Source organism: Oryctolagus cuniculus, chromosome 7 (assembly GCF_964237555.1).
Source record: "Oryctolagus cuniculus chromosome 7, mOryCun1.1, whole genome shotgun sequence".
Lineage (NCBI taxonomy): Eukaryota > Metazoa > Chordata > Mammalia > Lagomorpha > Leporidae > Oryctolagus > Oryctolagus cuniculus.
In genome coordinates this window covers 23,678,163-23,697,371 of record NC_091438.1, presented here as the reverse complement: position 1 = coordinate 23,697,371, position 19,209 = coordinate 23,678,163, and the positions used below count along the sequence as shown (strand labels likewise).

Genomic DNA, 19,209 nt, shown 5'->3' with positions numbered 1-19,209 from the left:
AAGAGGGAAAGCCTGCATATAGACTTTTGTTGCAAAGGGTCCCAGAGAGGACTAGACCAGCCGATGTTGGCTTGCTTTGGCCAGCAGGAGTGGAAAAAGGCAACAGGAAAAGCCGAGACTACCACAAGGTCAAAGGGACGCGTGCCTCCAGGCTGGGTCCTGGAATTTGTGCCTGGGTTGGCGGGGAAGAGAAGCCCAAGGCAGCCTGTGAGACACAAGCTGTCTCCCTCCTTGAGGGGAGCGGCTCTACCCAGGGACAACAGCGTCTGTGGCCCTTGGACGGTTTGGTTTGCCGAGGTATTAGTCTGCGGCCGTGACCCCCTGGGCCTGCCTAGGCCAGAGCGGGGAGGAGCAGACGTCACCAAACATGTATTAAATAAGGACACACACGTGTTTTCTCTATGGCTACAGCGCTAAGGCCTGGGGGGCATCACTAAGCAATGAGCAGCCGTCCCAGGAGGCACCCTGGCTTAGGTTCCTGAAATGACAAGTGGGCCTTCAAGGCAGGGAGACCCCCAAGGCAATCCTTGTTCTCGCGCCCGCTTCTTCTGTGTGAGCAGACTCGGGGTGGAAGGGGCCCGGGAGCAGACAATGCTGGCCAACACCGGCCAGAGCGTGGCACGGAGTGCACACCACCGAACATGTGTTAACTAAGGTCAACTAAGAGCTTTCTCTATGGCTATACCGCTAAACTAGTACTAAGCGCTAAGCCATTAGCACTAAAGTCTCTCCATCCCCGCCACTCAGCGGACGATTTCCGGCCGAGCAGACTAGCCCCGCCCCTCCCGCCACTCCACCGTTTCCGGCGGCCCCTGCGGGCGCCTGCGCACCTGAGCCCTCCGCGGGCTGGTGGACCGTACCAATGGTTGCCAGGGCAGGGGTGAGCGCAGAGACCCCCGGAAGTAGGTCCTTGCGCCCCTGGCATCCTGGCCTGCCTCTCGCTGGCCGTTTGGTGCGTTCCTGGAGTTCCCGCCAAATGGGACTCGGTGGGTGTTGGGCGACCGGGCGCTGGGGCTGCGATGCTACGGGGCTGTGGGTCTTCCCTGAGGGCTGTGGAGCTGCCAGCTGCTACCTTGCGGGGCCGCGCGGGCTTGATCAGCTTTGCCAGCGCTGTCTTGGCGGGCATCCGGCCCCGCCCCCAGCACCTGGTGTAAGGTAAGCCGGGTAGGGGCCGGTACTGCCCCCGCCCTACTGACGTGAGAGCCGAGGTTCTGGGGACAAGGGCAGCGTGGCGGGGCCTGCACCGTAGCCGCACGGCCCAGGTGGCCGCTTCCTCGGCTAGCCTTCTCTCCCCAGTTTCTCCGCGCCCCCCAAACCGCCAGGTGAGGCCAGAATCTTCCAAAACAGCCATTCTGACCAGTTCTTCTGTGCCGAGACGTGCCATGAACTTTTGTTAACTCGTTTAATCCGTAACTCTTGCTTATGTCTACGGGAAAATAGGGGCGCACCAGCGCTGGATCCCAGCTAGTGGATAGCAGGGTCACGGTTCGATCCCGCGGAGCCTACCTGGGAGGGCATGCGTCGAATCCACTAGGAACCCCCACCTCCCAGAAAGGAGCGCAGGGCTCTGCTGGTGGGCTGTGTTAGCATAATTCCCTTTAGGATCATTTTTGCATGGCCTGAAGTATGATGATGTTTGGTTATTTAAAAGGCCTGCCTTATGTTTTGCCAAATTTGCATGTGGGACACAATCCAAAAGTATGTGTTGGTTTGCTGTGCTATTTCTTTGAGACAGTCCTCTATTCTCATCCTTCCCATCACGGCCTTTCAACCTCCTCATAGATGCTGGAGTGAGAAATGTAGGCCTTGAGGGCCCAGCACCTGCCTAGAAATCTTCTGGCGCCCAGTGGGAGGTGTGAGGAGAGGCTGCTGGTGGGCCTGGTCAGAGTGAGAGCTGAGAAGGGGCTGGGGTGAGGTAGGCACAAGAGAAATGGAAGAGTTGCCCCTTTCTTCTGGGCACGCATGAGGAGAGGGATTGGCAAGAGCCGGTGGAAGCAAGCCTCTGACTTACTGAGCCAGTGTGTCTGTCATTGCTGAGGCACCTCCCATCACAAGCTAGGGTTGCTGGGAGATCACTGGGCTGCTTCCCCTGGAGAATGAGTGTTCTCTCGCCAGCCATGAACTGCCTCCATGCTGTTGTACCCTAATCAAGCGCTTCCCTGCCACAATACTCCTACTTTGTCCCTCTAGCAGAAAAAAAAAAAAAAAAAGGAAAGGAAATTCTTTCCCTTCTCCACGGTTTTGTGCCCTGGATCCCTCTCCCCTGGGAAGCTCCTATCATTGATTTTGCTGCTTTCCTGTGGTCAGATTCATCTCTGCTCCCATTGCACCTTGGCCAGGCCTCTCCCTCCCTTCCACACCTCCAGCATCTGGACACCTGCTTCTTCACATCTCTCTACTACCAAAGCTTCATTTTCTTCTGCAATGACCTTTGACCCCAAGGACCACTCCGTTCTGGGAAGGCTTTTCTCTTGGTTTCCTTAATATGACGTTCTTTGGGTTTTTCTGTGTCTCCTCATCCTCTGCCCTCCCCATAGTATTACTGTCAGCTCAGCAGATCCAAAACTGACTTAGAAAAGTTAACAGGATCCCTAGGGAGTCACTCTGATCCTGTCCTCCTCCAGCTCTCCAAATGCTCCCCACCCCCACATCTGGCTTCCCCGAGGTGTGCTTGGCTCTCCCATCTGGCTGCAGGGTGCCTTCCAGGCCACTGCCCATGCGATCTGCTCAGCGTACACCCAGAGGCTCCCTCCCAGTGTCACCTTGTGGCCGCCTTCCAGTGTGTGTGATATGCCTCACAAGTAGCTTCTTACATTTTGCTTCCTAGGGTGGCTCCTAAGGTCAGCCTGGCCGCCGTCCTCATGTGTTCGGTGGAGGAGAACAGGGTGGCATCACTGTTTTGCAAGTGATTGCGTGAGATCTAGATCTACCCAACGGGTCTGTTGGGAGTTGGAGATCCGGAAGCAATAGCCGAAGGTAAACCGCCCCCTGCAAGAGGAAGTCCAAGCTCTTCAGTGTTACAGACCTGGTTTATCTGTAGGCGAGCCCAAGGCCCCCTGGAGATCCCTCCCTGCCCACAGTCCTATACCCCCCTTTGCTTGCTCTTTCCAAGTTGTCTCTTCTACCTGGCCCCAGGTAACAGCCAGCCTAGTACTGTGCCATAGTCCTGTCAGTGCACACACTGCTGGCTCGACATAGACATCTCATGAGCTTTTGTTTAACAATTGACTAGATCAAGAGCATCTGCAGAGTACAGAGTTGCCGATGGGATGAGGCTGGTTGGGAAATAGCAAGACTGGTGTCCTGGAGTGAGCTTGTGAGTCTTCAGAGAAAGGTTCTGGGGTGTGATCTGGGCTATAGTCCTGACAGATTTTTCCCTTTTCTGTACCATTGTTGGTATGGGCCTGGTTTTAATGCCTTGTTCTGTGTCCTCATAAATAGTGATAAAAGCATGTGGTTTGCTTCTGCTGGCCTGGACCGTGACGCTGTGTTGCAGTCTCTTCAGCCATGAAATAAGAGCTGAGGTAAGTCCTCTCCAGCTCTGACATCTGGGAGTAGTTCTTCTGGGTTTTTGTGTGCCTTCATCTAGCCCTTCCACAAGCATCACCTCACAGGGGGCTTTCATTTGATTTCTGGGTAGCTGCCAAAGTTTTTCAGAGACTGGCTTAAAGCCGTTGTCCCCTAACCCCTCTGAGACTTCACAGCAGCAGGGCCTCCTGTCTGGGCACTCCTCCCAGGAGCCACATCAGCTGGCTTGTCACCTGTTCAGAGGTAGCCCTGCCGTCTCTGGTGATCCTTCTTAATGGTGAACAGCACCCTGTCAAAATGTACAGGTTTTCCATCTCTCTCTCTCTCTCTTTAAGTTTATTTTCATTTACTTGAAAAAGTAAGAAAAAGAGATCTTCCATCTGCTGGTTCACTCCCCCAATGTCCATAATAGTCAGGGCTTGGACAGGTTGAAGCCAGGAGCCCTGAGCTCCATCCTGGTCTCCCACATAAGTGGCAGGGGCTCAAGCACTTGGGCCATCATCCGGTGGCTTCCAGGATGCACTAGCAGGAAGTCGGATCAGAAGCAGAGGTGCTAGGACTAGAACTGGCACCTCGCTATGGGCTGTGTGCATCCCAAGTGGCAGTGTAATGTGTTGTGCCATAACATTTTCCTCTTCATCTTCCTACGTAAGCTGTGTCATATTCTGGTCTGCAGAGATGCAGGCTACTTACTGTCAAATATTGGTGGTAGGACTGTTAACTCCATGAACTCTCTTTGCCAGGGAAACACATCCTACATGACTGGGCTTTTCCTTGACTATCAATGTCTATCTTTGCCTCCTTTTGCCCATTTGTCTTCTGATTACTTCAGGTCTTTATTCTCTTTGGAACCCTGAACTTGACCGAATCTTTAGGAAAATGGATGAGGAGGGAGGAACTGGGGATTGTGCTTGGGTTTGGGGCTTGCTCATCTCCGTGCACCAGTGTCCCATTTACCAAAATGGAGTTGGCCTTAGGAACAGCAAGCTTCAGAAGAGTTGTGAGCCAGAGAGACCTGGCAGTGGCCAACACGTCAGTGACCATCAAGTCACAGGAGATGAAAAAAGCAGCCTGGAGGTTGTGTTGAATGAGAAAAGGACTTAGGAAGGCAGCCTGAGGAACCCTTAAGGGACACACAGTAGAAGAGGGGACATAAAAAGGAGGCAGAGGTGTTAAGAAAACCAAGAAAATATGTACCCAGGAAAAGCAGCATTTCCAAGGGAGGAAAGCAGAAGGTGTCAGGCATCGCAGATAAGTGATGAGGTGGTCACTGGGGCCTTGGCCAGGGACTGGGAGGTGAGAAAGGGGAAGCAGTCTGTCCTAGGGTTTGTCAGTGACAGAGAAAGGAGTTTGAGAGGACACTGCAGGCCTGAGGTCTTTGGTATCTGCAGGCTGCTCCATCCCGTGCTGCCTTCAGGAGGCTGACTTACCAAGGAGTTCAAAGCTGTGAGCAGGGACTGGTGTTGTGGCATAGTGGATAAAGCCTCTGTAGCAACGCTGGCATCCAGTATAGGCACCAGTTCAAGGCCCAGCTGCTCCACTTCTGATCCAGCTCCCTGCTAATGCGCCTGGGAAAGCAGCAGAAGATAGCTCAAGTGCTTGGGCCCCTGCACCCACATGGGAGACCTGGAAGAAGCTCCTGGCTTCTGGCTTCGGATCAGTCCAGCTCCAGCTGTTGCAGCCATTTGGGGAGTGAACCGGTGGATGGAAGATCTCTGTCTCTCTGCCTCTGCCTCTCTCTCTCTCTGTAACTCTGCCTTTCAAATAAATAAATAAATAAATCTTTTTAAAAAAGAAGAAGCTGTGAGCAGGACCCATGCTTCACTGAGCAGCTGTCAAGCGACGTTGCACGTTTACTGTGCCGATGCAGCCAAGTGTGCAGGACTCAGATCGAAAGGCTCCATTCTCTCCTGGCCAGCACTTGCAGCAACTAGCACTGGTCTCTTCCTGGGAAGCTTTCATGACTCCTTGGCGAGATCAGGCCCCTCCCGGAGTCTCACAGCGCCACGTGGCCCTGGTTGTACGTGTTGTACATGTGACTCTCGTTCACACGTTTCCTGCTAATCTGGAGGCCATGTGAACACAGCACATAGAAGAATAGCCAGGTGCCTCCTGCATTCTCAATAAACACTGAAAGAGAAAAATCAGTCGCTTGGGCAAAGTAGATGGATGCGCAACCAATGAAGTGCAGAGGGCTGTGGGACCCGGTTTGGGGAGTGCTCCTTCCAGCTAGCGGAATGCAAGCCCTGCCTCAGCAAGGAGGTTTGTCTGGGGAGTTTTGTCCTGGGGCTGATTTCATATTGTGCTCCTCTTCTCCTCTTTGCCATCTGGGCCTCTCCTTCCTCCTTGCATCACCTGGTGTTAAGTTGGGCAGCTGAGAGCCATTCTCTTCATCTTGCTTTGCAGCCTGGGCTCATCTCATTTCCCCAAGGTCCCAAGCATGTTGGAACCAGAAAAAGTAAAAAAGCCCCCCAAGAGACAGACGCCCTCAGGATCACTGGGGCAGGAGCCTGATGTATGTGCCAGCTCCCCTGTGACCAGACCCAAGAGCCCAGCTGCCACCCTGGCTTGTTCTGGCCCCGAGTTCAACACCAAAGCTACCAACACCCCTCGTGGACTTGACAGTGCTGCCAGGGAGGGCCTGCCGGGGACTGAGGTCAAATCTGAGTTTGTTGAAGTAGAGGTGAAGGCTGCCAGTGGCCACAGAAAGAAGCTCAGACCCTGTGGTTCCCCAAAGGAGCATGAAAGTGACCTGTCCCTTCTAAGGAGCAGCCCCCACCCACTGCCCAGTGGCACATTAATGCCTTTACCTGACCTAGACCAAGTTCTGGAGAGACAGGTAGAAGGTACCTTTGACTTACCTGCCTGTAATAGGAAGAGAAAAGCCCATTCCCTGGGAGGGTCTGGTCTTCACCCAGCTGCCTCCCAGACAAAGTACAGAGCCAGCCCTGGGCAGAGTAAGCCAAGGAGAGACCCTGGGGCACACGGCCTCAAACCTGTGCATGGGCAGCAGGCCCCTGTGCAGCCTGAGAAGAAGAAGGCATCCAGACAGAAGGCACATGGCTGGAAAGAGGAAAGGCAGCCAGCAAGAAAGAGGTCGAGGTCCCTGCCGCCCAGCGTGGAGCAGACCCTTTCTGCCTCAGCTTGGGGCCAGACCCTCCCCGAGTCCCTTCAGGTGACAAGTCCCGAGAGGTTGAATGTAAACCAGGAAGCAAACCAAGCTGCCATCCTCCCGGCCCATGTGCCCGGAGAGGTGCAGCACCTGAAGAAGCGGAAGAAAAAGCGTTTGCTTCCTGGCATGAAGGCAAAGGCAGAGACCCAGCTGAGCCTCCCAAAGCCCCCCTGTTTGAAAAAGCTGGTGAGGGCTATGAAAGCAGAGACCCAGGGCTTGGCTTCTGCCCAGCATTCCCTGGGCCTCCTGCAGGACACAGGTCCTCAGCCCGCACTGGACGTCAGAGAGTTCTTTACTGCTGACCACAAGGACGTCTGCCAGGTCATCTGCAACCTGTGTCACACCAGTGTCAGACAGAGAAAAGCGGAGGGGCCGTCCCAAACAGCGGGCCTTGTCCGTCACTTGACCAATAAACACGGGCTGCGGTGGGAAAGGAGGCTGTCGGCAGTGAGCCAGCGAGGCGGGGGCAAGGCTGGAGGGGCGGTGGAGGCGCAGCAGATGGGCCTGCCAGCAGGTGCTCCCAGCTCTATGTCCGGGGGGTGCCCAGTGCCAAGATGCCACCCAGCTGCTGTACCCTTGGGAGGCAGCAACAGGGAGCTGGGCCTGGGCAGTCCTGAGCTGCCTTTCCTAGCCCTGCCACCCTCATCTGCTCCCCCTGCAGCAGCTTGGGATGGCCAGAGTGGCACATACGCCCCCAATCAGCCCCGCGCCCAGGCCTGGAACCACAGCATCACGGAACTGCTCTGCAGCCTGGCCCTGCCGCTCTCCTTTGTTGCCTCCCAGCCCTTCAGGAGGTTCATGGCCCAGGTGGACCCCTGCTACCACCTGCCCTCCCCAGCCTTCTTCTCCAACAAGGCCTTGCCCCTGCTCCACGAGGCGGTGGGCGAGCAGGTGCTTCAGGAGATGCAGTGGGCCGAGGGGGGCCGGGTTCACCTCACTGCCTCCATGTTGGCCCAGGACTCGGTCGTGAACTATGTGGCCGTCACTGCACACTGGAGAGCCACACGGCTGGACCCTGCTGTGACTTCAGGGAACCTTAGGAAGCAAGCAGTACTCTGGGTCCGGGGCCTGCCCCTAGAGAGGGCAGTAGAGGACAAGCAGCCGGAGCTGCTGGAGCAGATCAGCCTCTGGCTGGGCCGTGGCTCCCTAAGAGCAGGGTTCCTGGTGTCGGGTGGCTGTCCTGGCCTGGAGCTGGCGGTGAAGGCTGAGGGTTATACCCACATCCCTTGTTTCGCCCACTGCCTTGACTCCCTGGTGAGCAACTTTCTGTATCACCATCACAGCATCCAGATCATCCTGGGCACAGCCAGGGCCATCTGCAGCCATTTCCAAGGTTCAGCGGAGGCCCGGCGGCTGCTCGGTCAGCTTCAGCTCCAGTGTGGCCTCCCAGCTCAGCAGCCCTTTGAGGCCCTCTCAGACCACTGGGCCTCAGCCTACTGCTTGATGGCGTGGCTGGTGGAGCAGCAGCAGCCCCTGCAGCAGTATGAGGAGAAGCACCAGCTCGGCAAGGATGGTACCGCCCTGTCAGCCATGTTCTGGAGCCTGACGGACAGTCTTGTCCAGCTCCTGCAGCCCTTCCAGATGGTGGTCCAGGAGGCAAGCCGGGCAGAGGCTTCGCTAAGCCAGGTGCTACCCCAGCTGCGCTACCTGCACATCTTCCTGGATCAAGTTCACGGGCACTTCAAGGGACAGAGCGATGGGCAGCTCGGTGCGGCCATCAGATTGGCCAAGAGCCTGGCCCTGCAGCTCTCCACAGACTCTCAGCTCAACGAGCTGTTCCACCGTGAGGAGTTTGTGCTGGCGACCCTACTGGACCCCCGCTTCAAGGGCAAGATCGAGGCCATCCTGCCCGTTGGGGCAGACATCGACCACTGGAGACAAGTGCTTGTGTACAAAGTGAAGGAGATCATGGTGTCTGAATACTCTTTGCCGGCCTCTCGCTCCCTGCAGAGCCCCAGGAGTACACGGGGGAATACCACTGGCATGGCCAAGAGCCTTCGGGCTGAGGGGAGGAGCCAGAAGGAGCCTCTGCAGAGAAGCAGCAGTCCTGGCTCTTTCCTCCCGGGCCAGAGGGAAAAGAGCCTGCTGGAACAGCTGGAGAGTGTGGGGCTGCTGGCGTCTGAGAGGAGCGGGGCCTCACTGTCCACTGAGAACCACCAGGCTAGCATCGTTGTCAGGAAGTACCTGCGGGAAAACGAGACGGTTGGCGCCCAGGAGGACCCCCTGGCTTACTGGGAGAGGAAGCGTGGGGCCTGGCCAGCTCTAGCCAGACTGGCCACCATCTACCTGTCTTGTCCTGCCACGAGAGCCTTCTCGGAAAGGATCTTTGCCTCCCTGAACAGCCCCACGATGAAAGAACAAACATCTCTCAAAGTAGAGACCATCGAGCATCTCCTCTTCTTGAAGACCAACCTGGAGAACTTCCCCACCTACACGCCCCCTCCCCTTGTCTTCTCCAGTGGTGACCTGGCCAGGGTGGAACAGAGCGTGTAGTCTGCATGCTGTGCTGGGTGGGCAGGTGGCATCCTTCCCTCGAGTCCCTGCAGTCTCAGGAGCTTAGCAGAGCACCTGGCAGACCCGTAGAGACCCTTCAGTAGACAAAAGGAGAGCTCAGAGTTTCACATCCTAGAACCCCACATGTCGACGGCCAGAATCTTTCCTGTTTGGTAAGAAAGGGAACAGTTTCTCGATTCTTGACAGGTTGCCAGGTTTTGTGTTTTTTTTTTTTTTTTTTTTTTTTTTTTTTTTTTTTTTTTTCTGGGTGCTGTCATTTCCACATGCCCACTGATTGACTATTTATATGTAGCATTATGTGCAGAGGCTGGCTGCGTTCATATGTGATTATGACTCGTACTGTAGGTTTTATAAACTGAATATTCTACTACAATAGTGGGCATTAAAGACTGCTTACAGCTTGTCCATGTGGATAAATGGATGCATGCTGTGAAGCAGTTTGCTTTCTCAAAAAGTGACCGGGGACAAGGGGAGACCTGTGCTGGTGGGTGGGACAGGCGCTCAGTCCCTAGAGCCCCCTGAAGCTCTTCCTGAAGCTTTCACTGTAGATATAAAGAAAACTCAAGGTAGAGTAGCCATTTCAAGAGGAAATTGCACACATGTGAACAACCCAGTCTTTTTGGAGACTCGCAAAGTGGCCAGAAAACCCATGATGGATGGATGGAACTGACCAGCTAGCCAGGAGAGCTAGCTGTACTGACAGTTTGCAGACTACTGGAAACCTTGGGATTTCTTTGCTCCTGCAGTGAAATCCATCTGAGAAAGCATCCCAGGTTAGCCAGCCTCTAGCTGGCAGAGTATGCATTCCACTTGCCGGCCTCTTGCTCCTCCTACTCTTTGGCTGCTTTTAAAGAGCAGATCCTTCATTTGGAAGCCAGGGTGGATGTGCATAGGCCTCTGATCTGAATTTGGAGCATTTGAGCCCTAATAAAAGATTGCCCAGAGTTTGTTTCTTTCTTTCTTTCTTTCTTTCTTTCTTTCTTTCTTTCTTTCTTTCTTTCTTTCTTTTTTTCTTTTTTTTCTTTTTTTTCTTTTTTTTGACAGGCAGAGTTAGACAGTGAGAGAGACAGAGAGAAAGGTCTTCCTTTTCTGTTTGTTCACCCCCCAAATGGCTGCTGGCCGGCATGCTGCACTGATCTGAAGCCAGGAGCCAAGTGCTTCCTCCTGGTCTCCCATGCGGGTGCAGGGCCCAAGCACTTGGGCCATCCTCCACTGCACTCCCGGGCCACAGCAGAGAGCTGGACTGGAAGAGGAGCAACCGGGACTAGAACCCCGGGGTGCCAGCGCCGCAGGTAGAGGATTAGCTAAGTGAGCTCTGGCGCCGGCCTGCCCAGAGTTTCTTCGGGTGTGGGACCTGAGGGATTAGGGTCTGAGAATGAGTGGAATTGATGGGAGAAGGAAAAGTGAGGGACCAGGGATGTGTGGGGCAGGCCCATCACACACCCACAGGACTTGGGTCAAGGTAGCTTGAGGGTGCTGGGTCACTGGGTGAGGTGACTGCTGAAATGAGTCAGAAGTAGGGTGTGTGTTTAAGGCCATGGGGGTGATGACAAACCACATCCTCACTGCACTGGCAGTCCTGGAAGCCTGTCCCTTGGCCTCTCCTAGATGGGCTGCCAGCTGGGGGTTTCAGTGGGACTGATTGTGATATTTGGAAATGTAAGACAGCAGGAAAAACGAACTCCTTTCCCTCAGAGATCCTGCCAGCACTTTGATGTATTTCCTTTTTTTCTCACTGAGACTATAACCTGTGTACAATGTAGTACATGGTATTTTCGTTCTAACATTGTAATGGCATCTTGTAAACAAATAAAGCTTTGTGAACATCATGTTTAGTGGCCAGAGCAGCGTGATTTGAATTCAAATCTTACCTTCAAATTGCTCAGATCACCTCTGCCTACAGCAACATGAGAGTGGGGTGGGTAGGGGGTGTCCAGCAGCACACGCACCTGAAGTGCTTTACGGGCAGCACGCTGCCAGACCACCTGCCCACGAGCTCCCCTCGGTAGAGGCTGCGGGCCTTTGCTGTCCGGCAGTGCTGTACTGGCTCTGGTGTTCTTGCAGAGGATGCGGCCTGGGATGGTGCAGCAGCCAGGGTGGGCAAGGATGTCAGGACGATGAGGAGTAGTAAAAAGGACAAGGACAGCAAGGTTTGAGGGTCCCAGGCTGGGGGCTCGGGCTCTAGAGCCTCGAATCTCACCTGGGGGCAGCTTTATCCCCCCGGGACCACAGACAGTGCCTTGGGGGGAGACATTTTGGGTTGTCCCAGCTGGGGGTGGGGGGTGGTTCTATTGGTGTTCAGTGGGCAGAGGCCAGGGGCTCTCCAAATACCTGACAGTGCACAGGATGGTGCGTGCCTACAGCAAAGTCTGCTGCTGCTTCGGCTGATAGCAATGCCAGGGTTGAGAAACTCTTCTGGAATGTTTGGGGAGCAGGGGGGAGGGGGTGGAGGAGTGGTCCCAAGTTCACCAAAGGAAGCTGAAGCTGCTGTGGCTGAACCATTTCTTTCCCTAGACTTTGTTCTGTGCTATCCCTGGCTGACTTCACAGGCAGCAGCTTTCTGGCCTTGTTTCCACGTAGGTAAACTGGGCAGTTGGCTCATCTTCTCTTGTTGAGTTGCTTCCTTCTTCCATTCCACCAGGTTCATTTTATGGACTCACTTCTTGGGCCAAGAGGACTGTCCACTTTGTTTCTATCATCAGGACCAAGATGGCGTCCATCCCGTGGAGGGGAGGCTGGAGTTCTAACGTGTGTGGCACTGTGTTGTGCTGAGCTCACTGGCTGCTATCAGCTTTGCCCTTAGAGGTTCGCAGTGGGTGGGTCCGGGCAGTCCTCAGGGCTACCCAGGCTTGTATTGAGTGCAGAAGTGAGGTATAACCTGTGGCTGCTTGGACGTAGCAGAGATCATTGGCTTCTGTGAGAATCTAAGTTTTGTTGCCACCACACAGCTGTCGTCATTCATCCAGCCACCAAAACCCAGGCGACCTGCATGGTGGTGAGGATGGGACAGGGGGTGGCACTGTGCAGACCTGTGAGCTGGGGACACAGGTGTCACCCAGGCAGCTCTCAGGGGCAAGGAAGGACTCATCCGTGTCCCCGTCGGATCTGTGGGCCTCACCGTTTCCTCTTCTATAAGCCGTGCTCCTGGCAACTTGAGCATGGTGTGCGTCTATGGCTACTGCCCCTCGGTCTGCCCACACCTCTGGTCCTCGTCATCTGCCTGCCAGGGCATTCACCCCTTAGCCCTCCGTGGGCCCCCTGGACCTGCCCATCCAGTGGCTGTGTCTTGGGCTTCATCTTCTCTTGAGTCCCATGGGGCATTTTGCCAGTGTTTCTCTCCTCCTCAGAAGCATCACATCTCCTGTTCATCAGTGTCTTTCCCAGACTCCTTCACTCCACCTCAGGAGTGGTGTTCAGTCCTGGACCTCTACCTCTTGCCGCACATGGGGCTCCTTACCACTGTCTCTCCTGAGATGGTGTGGGCGGCAAAGAAGCCTGCGGGTGCTCGAAGAGATATGTGTCCGCATGTTCTTGCCTGCAGCTGCCACCTCTGTGCAGATGGTACCTGGATGTCTTCAGCCTGGAGCTGCAGCTGCTGCCGAAGCCCAGGGCCACATGGCCACTCAGGCTCTGTGCTGTGAAGCCAGACGTTTTCCTGTCCCCGCCCATCCTGTGTTCCACATGTCTGAGAAGAAATGCCCCTGCCTTTCACCCACCTGGATCCCTCCCTACTAGCCTTAATCTCTTCTCCCCCTCCCCACCAACCTCCATTGCTCCATGCCCTCATTGGAGTCTGTGTCTCCTGTTTTTATGACATCAGCAGAGTTCTGGTATCTCAGTTTCTCTTGAGCCTGGGCCTGGCCAGAGTCTGCAGAGCTGGGGAGGTCTGCTCTTGTTTTCCTCTCTGCTTCAGCCTTGACCGCCTGTGGGCAGTGTCGCCACCGTCCCTTTCAAGGCCTCCTCCCTCCAGTACCGCGGTTGCATACCAGCACCTGGCTCATGCCTTCCCACTCCACTGCTCCTCCCCCACCTTTCTGCAGCCAACTTGGGTGCCCCCTGCCCCTCCCTCCAACACAGCTTCCTTAACTATTCCACCTCCCCCTGCTTGCCCTTTTGGGCAATGATGTCATATTTGCAGCTGGCACAGTGCTTTCTGGTACATAATCAGTGCTGTTCTGTTGACCTCTGACCTGCCTGAGCGATAGAGCCAGTCTGGGCAGACGGTGGTGGGGTGGGGGTGGGGGTGGAGGGACCCCATCCTGCCTGGCTTGCCTGGCTTCCTCCCTTGACCTCAGTTTCCCCTTCTAGTACTAAAGGCTGATCCCTACAGCTTAGGCCCTATAGCTGCAGCTGGATGCAGGTACAACATGACCTACGTAATCAGGAAGCCATTTTCAATTTGTTGCTAATGTTAGGAAAAAATTGAGGTAACATTTTTGAGTGAATAAAAAGGGTGGGTCATACTTCCTGCTGTCACCTGCTACACGGGGCACAAGTACTGCTCAGGGGAGGACTGCCTGACTGTTTAATTATGTCTCCCTAGGAACCTGCTGGCCCTCAAGCGGGGTCGGATACAGCCCTCCCAGCACTGACCCAGGGAGAGTTGAAGGTGCCTTTTTTTGGGACAGCATCCAGCTGACCCCCAGTTGCACCCTGGTCCCTGTGACGGCACTGCCAGGGCCCAGGTCATCTGAAGTGACTTCCGCCTCATGGAGCCTCCAGGTGAGAAGCTGGGAGAGGCTGACGGGCTGCACATCACGCCCCAGCTGCTGAAGTTGCACACAGGCGAGTTTGCCCTGGAGTCCATCCTGCTGCTGAAGCTGCGAGGCTTGGGGCTGGTGGACTTGGGCTGCCTAGGAGAGTGCCTGGGCCTCGAGTGGCTGGACTTGTCAGGCAATGCGCTCACCCAGCTGGGCCCACTGGCCTCCCTGCGCCAGCTGACCGTGCTCAATGTTTCCAACAACCGGCTGACAGGGCTGGAGCCGCTGGCAGCCTGCGAGAGCCTGCAGAGTCTCAATGTAGCAGGCAACCTGCTGGCCACTCCTGGCCAGCTGCAGTGTCTGGCCGGGCTGCGAGGCCTGGAGCACCTGCGGCTCCGGGACCCCTTGGCCCGGCTCAGCAACCCACTGTGCACCAACCCTTCCTACTGGGCTGTGGTCCGAGAACTGCTGCCTGGCCTCAAAGTCATCGACGGTGAGCGTGTCACGGGGCGCGGCAGTGAGCTCTACCAGCTGTGCCGAGACCTGGACAGCTCCTTGCTGCCCAGCTCTAGCCCAGGTCCCAGAGCCCCGGAAGCCCAGCCCTGGGTGGAGCCAGGATATTGGGATGCCTGGCCCACCCGGAGCAGCTCCATCCTGGAGGAGGCATGCCGGCAGTTCCAGGACACGCTGCAGGAGTGCCATGACCTGGACCGCCAGGCCAGTGACTGCCTGGCCCAGGCCGAGCAGGCCCTCAGCCCTGCAGGCACCACCTCTTCCTTTGTCTTCTGAATGCTCCCCATGGCTCCAGACGGCCTGCTAGGCAGCCTCACTGTCCGGATCTGCCGTCCCTGCCTCTGCACTTCCCCTGTTGCTGGTCACTGGTCCTGTACTGAAGGCAGCTCCTCTCCCACGCCCTCTCCCTCCCTCCACATCCTGCAGGGAGGCACCTCCAGAGCGGCCCTTAGCAGCCATAAGGGCTCTCTGCAGGCAGCCAGCACAAGCATCTTAAGGCAGGCGGGCGAGGGTCTGCAGCTGCTCCAGACAGAGACTTCATGGAAGGACTTAATACCAGTAACTAAACATGGACGAGTCTCCCACTGCTAGCAGAGAGAACATGCTTGGCGTTTACCCACCTTTCACATCTGCCTGTCTGGATGTCTGGGCTGTGGCCCCATCCTGTGTTTCTCTGTTGTCACCTACTTGTCTCTACTAAACAGCCGTTTCTGTGTGCATCACTGCCTGTCATTACACTTGGGCCAGCTTGGTCTTTGGGCTCCTCAGTCTCTACTCTCCCTGCATAAGAGGATCTTCTCACCCAACTTCTGCCCAGGCCCAGATCCTGCTTTCTGGTGTCCAACAGGAGGGTCTTGCACGTGTGCATGCAAGTTTGTGCACACAGACACCTCGTCCCAATGCTGCCTGCAGACAGATAATGAGGGGACAGGGGCAACACAAAGAGTAGAGAGAACCAGCTTGGAGAGCAGTTTTATTAGCTCAAGATATGGGAGCGTGTGCCTGGGAGGATGGAGTCTTCCACTGTATACTGCCTGCAGCTGTCCAGGAAGCCCGAGGAGATTCTAGAGGGAAGGAAGAAAATAGATTTGGACGTGAGGGAGGCTGTTTGGTCCCCGTCCCAGCCTTCTTCCCAGGCTCCTAATTCATCCCCTCTCTCCCACAGCCCACTCCATTCCAAGGGCTGTCCTCTGGCCACCTACCAGTCGGGCTCAGCTTGGGGGCAGGGCTTTGAAGAAGGCGAACTGTCCAGGGAAGTAGTAGCTGTGGGGGTCCTCGCCAGCCCGCTCCACTCTACTGCACTGGGTTCCCTGGTGCTCCTCCAGTTCCTCCTGCTGGCACCAGCAGCTGTTCAAACATTGTCTGGAGGGCAGGCAGGGCCCACCTCCAGATCCCCTGGGGAATGTTTGGACCAGGCCCAGGGCCCCTTCTTGCCTCCTTCCCAGCCCCTCCCTCTTTGCCCCGGTTTTCCCCCTATCTCCCTCCAGTCAGCCTCTCCTGCAGGCCCTGTCTCTGTCCATCTTTTCAGCCCCCTCTTCTCACCCTTCGGATCTGTGTCTGGATGGGGCAGTGCACCATCCTGCCCAGCACTTTATCTTCAGGATCCAGTTTGATGCAGGCCAGGCATTTCCGCTTCCTCTGCCGGGGGGGGGGGGGGGGGGGGCGCATGGGATGAGGAGAGGAAACTAGTGAGAGAGACAGGCAGCACTCCAAGGATGGAAGCTGGGGGCTGCCCACAAAGGAGGCCGGCTCCCCTGGCAGGCCCTGGTGTGGAGGGGCAAGAGGCCTGGGAAATCTCAGAAAGCAAGCAATCCTACAGTTTTCAAACTATGGAACTTTAATGTGTGTAGGCAGGAATCGTTCCATACAAGTGTATTTGCACACATGTGTGTGTGTGCGTGCGAGCATGTGAAGGCAAGAATTGTCCCCAGATGGGCTCTCTCCATCTGACTTCCACTAGAACTACTCTGCTGCTACCTGTTTGCATTTCCTCGTGCGGTGTCATTGGAACCAACACCCTGGAACTTTTGAGAAAATCTACAGAAGGAGCTGAGGTCTTCATGGGACTTACAAAGCCCGGGCCTGTGGCTCAGAGAGTGGGAACCAGAACCCAGAAAGCTACACTCCAGCCCAGGGAGGGTTCCCACAGTTGCAGATGTGCCCTAAGGTGGCTATTGACAGTTGAGGCTGGCTGTGAATCTGCCCAGGCCAGGGCCATCTCCACCTGCTGGCCTGGGTGTCAATCAAACCTTATGCCAGGGGCTGCTTCTGCCAGTGACCTAGGCCTGAGAGGCACTCAGAGGTGGACCTCACCATGATGAAGACGAGTCCTCAGGGTCACCCAGCTCTCTCCCTGTCCACCCTCAGCCACAGGATGAGCCCCTTCTGTTTTTAGGGAGGCTCCTCACAGCAGGGTCTCCCACCTGTAGCCTCACTCAATCTCCTGGTTCCGCACACTCACACCCAATATGTGGTCCGAGACACGCAGCTTCACTCACCCCATTGGGCTTCACTTTGCATTCGGGTTTCTTCCAGTCCTTCTTCCGGCAATTCGTCTGCTGAAGCTTAAATTCCAGTCTCACAAAGGTTCCAGCTGGGAAGGGCTGTGGACGGACAGACAAGCAAGAACAAGACAGGAAGTCCAGAAGCCAGCAGAGTGGGCAGAGCGGCTCTGGATGTGAGATACACACACAGTGAAAAGTACAGTGGAGGAGGTGGCAAGCTGGGGGCTCACAGAGCCCAAGCAGTTCTGTGCCCACTTCCTGGGTGCTTTATGGTCTCCCAACGTCAGATCTCCCCATTCCCTGCCAGGGCCATGCTCCTAACCGTGTCCACGGCACTGTCCACACCAGTCTCCTGGAAGGCCCACTGCACAGGCGGGTGCTTGTGGAATTCCTCCAAGGCCACCTGCAGGCCCCGCTGCTGAGCCCTGGTGAGCTCAGTACTGCTTACACCCACCACGCCCAGCCACAGGGCCACCGGGATCAGCAGCCGCCGCATGGCTTCACCTCCGTCTCCCTGGCCCTGCAAAGCAGTGTGTGCCGTCCTCAGCCTTGGTGCCAGCTAGGGAGTCACTTCCTCCCCTGGCCTACCCCTCTGGGAGCCATGCCTGCAGAGCTGTGGGCAGAGGTGGAGGAACGGGGCACTGGCTCTTTGCCGGAATGGCCCTTTCATTCACACCCCCCTCCACCCCCCCACCCCCGCGCGCCCCTTCCCGGCACTGTTCCCTGGGGCCAGCAAAGTTTTAGCCAAGTTCTCTGCCAAGAGCCTGGGAAGCAGTCCTTCTGCCCATCGGTCTCCTTCACTTCTTTCCCCCTCCCCACTGGGGGTCTGATTCCCTGCCCTCTGCTGTTCACAGAGCCCCTCTCTGCTTCCTCCCCCCACCTCAGCCCGCAGCTCACCGCTTGTCCCTCCCAAGTTTCGAATCTCCTGGCTCCTACCCTCACCGGGAGGCCGACAGCAGGGGAAGAGCAAGGGCTGGAGAATGAATATTTTTGGGAGGACGTAAACACATTGGGAAAGGAGTGTGCGCCCAGGGCGCGGGGAACTGCGGGGTGCTTAACCCTCCTGGCGCTGGCCTTGCCCCTTGCCATCAACACCACCCCTGAGTCCAGAAGGCGGGCGGCTCACCCGGGCCGGGCCCCCCCTTGCCTTGTTCTGAGGCCGGCCAGTACTCTTCGCCCCCCCTTCGGATCCTGTCCCCTAGTTCACGGTTAGGGCTGCCTGAGGGGGTGACATCGCCTAGAGCCCTGCCCGTACCGGTGGTCTTGGGACCAGAAAGCCACAGATGAGGAAGCTGAGGCCGCCTCCGTGAAAAGCTGTGGCTGCAAAGCAAGGGCTTTACCGTAATCGGACCCCGGAGCCGTTCCTCCGCCGCCCGCTCTCCTCCCGTCCTCACCTCCCTCACGGAGCCTTCGGGGTCTCTCCCCGCCCTCCCGCGGGACTCTTGGCCTCGGCTGTCAGCCCTCCCGTCTCCTCGCCCCTCCCTCCGCCCCGCAATCCCACCTTCTGGCCCCTCCAGCAACTGCGGCTCCTCCCACCCGGGCGGGGCCCCTTTCCAGCCCGCCCAGCTCCCTTCGGGCTGGGTCGCGCAGCTGGACCCTGACCGCGGGCCTGGCGGCGCACCCGGTCAATCAGGCCACCCAGGGAGCACGCCCGGCCCAGCCCAGCCCACCTCGTTCCCAACCCGCCCGGCTTAGGGGCCAAGCCTTGCACGGTCTCTCAGGGCCGGGCCCCTGCTCCCTGCAGGTCTTTCCGTGTCCTGCCCAGGTAGGACTGCGTTTCCTTGGGTCCTTCTGCAGTGCCTTCCCGGAAACAGACTCCCTCAAAGCAGAGGAGCACTTCAGGGGCCCTTGGGGTTCTTGCCCTGGCCTCCCGCGCCCTAAACCGCACGGAGGAGGACGGTTCTTCCTTCTAGGCTGCCCCTGGTGTCTGATAGCCTCTGTCCCTCGCAGAGACGCCCAGTCTGGATGCTGCCTGCGCCTTCCCTGGCCCACTGCTCATGTCCCATCCTTGGCGACAGTAGCCTCGGGGGCCTCCTTTGGGGTGTTGGGAGCCTTCAGGGATGGTGGAATGGCATGCTGGGGGAGACTCGGAGAAGACTGTCCACGTGTGAGCCCAGCTGCTGGAACTAAGCCTGCAGAAGCTCTGGGACTCTGCCTGTCACAGCAGCCGCCGTTTATGGAGTTCCCAGCCCCGCGCTAATCACCGGAAACACAGGCTCTTGCTTAACTTCCTGAATCTATCTGAGCTTTTATCTGTAAAATGAAGATCACAAGCCTT

General features: G+C 56.7%; 2 protein-coding genes across 22 annotated transcripts; one reads left to right on the top strand and one right to left on the bottom strand.

Moving 5' to 3' along the window:
• Window positions 1-787: 787 nt before the first annotated feature.
• LRRC61 (leucine rich repeat containing 61) lies at window positions 788-15,146 on the top strand. 6 transcript variants are annotated; one of them, XR_007915984.2, is made up of 4 exons: window positions 788-1,155; window positions 2,828-2,976; window positions 3,442-3,524; window positions 5,081-5,322. XR_007915984.2 is itself a non-coding variant. In XM_051836982.2 (4 exons), the coding sequence occupies exon 4, from the start codon at window positions 13,924-13,926 to the stop codon at window positions 14,701-14,703; it is 780 nt and encodes a 259-aa protein (XP_051692942.1). In that variant the 5' UTR covers window positions 798-1,155; window positions 2,828-2,976; window positions 3,442-3,524; window positions 13,758-13,923; the 3' UTR covers window positions 14,704-15,146. The 6 variants fall into 6 exon arrangements, 5 of the variants coding, with proteins under 5 accessions (XP_051692942.1, XP_051692938.2, XP_051692943.1 ...); XM_051836982.2 differs by lacking the exon at window positions 5,081-5,322 and adding an exon at window positions 13,758-15,146 and having other exon boundaries at window positions 798-1,155; XM_051836978.2 differs by lacking the exon at window positions 5,081-5,322 and adding an exon at window positions 5,935-11,043 and having other exon boundaries at window positions 799-1,155.
• A 241-nt stretch (window positions 15,147-15,387) lies between these two features.
• On the bottom strand, window positions 15,388-18,998 carry RARRES2 (retinoic acid receptor responder 2). Of its 16 annotated transcripts, none has more exons than XM_070077344.1 (8): window positions 18,602-18,916; window positions 18,187-18,251; window positions 17,829-17,904; window positions 17,254-17,451; window positions 16,926-17,030; window positions 15,970-16,065; window positions 15,630-15,758; window positions 15,388-15,491 (listed from the first exon to the last, which is right to left on the bottom strand). In XM_070077344.1, exons 4-7 carry the CDS (start codon window positions 17,425-17,427, stop codon window positions 15,639-15,641), a joined length of 495 nt encoding a protein of 164 aa, XP_069933445.1. In that variant the 5' UTR covers window positions 17,428-17,451; window positions 17,829-17,904; window positions 18,187-18,251; window positions 18,602-18,916; the 3' UTR covers window positions 15,388-15,491; window positions 15,630-15,638. The 16 variants fall into 16 exon arrangements, with proteins under 16 accessions (XP_069933445.1, XP_069933439.1, XP_069933444.1 ...); XM_070077338.1 differs by having other exon boundaries at window positions 15,630-15,761; window positions 18,602-18,826; XM_070077343.1 differs by lacking the exon at window positions 18,187-18,251 and having other exon boundaries at window positions 18,602-18,998.
• Window positions 18,999-19,209: the final 211 nt, after the last annotated feature.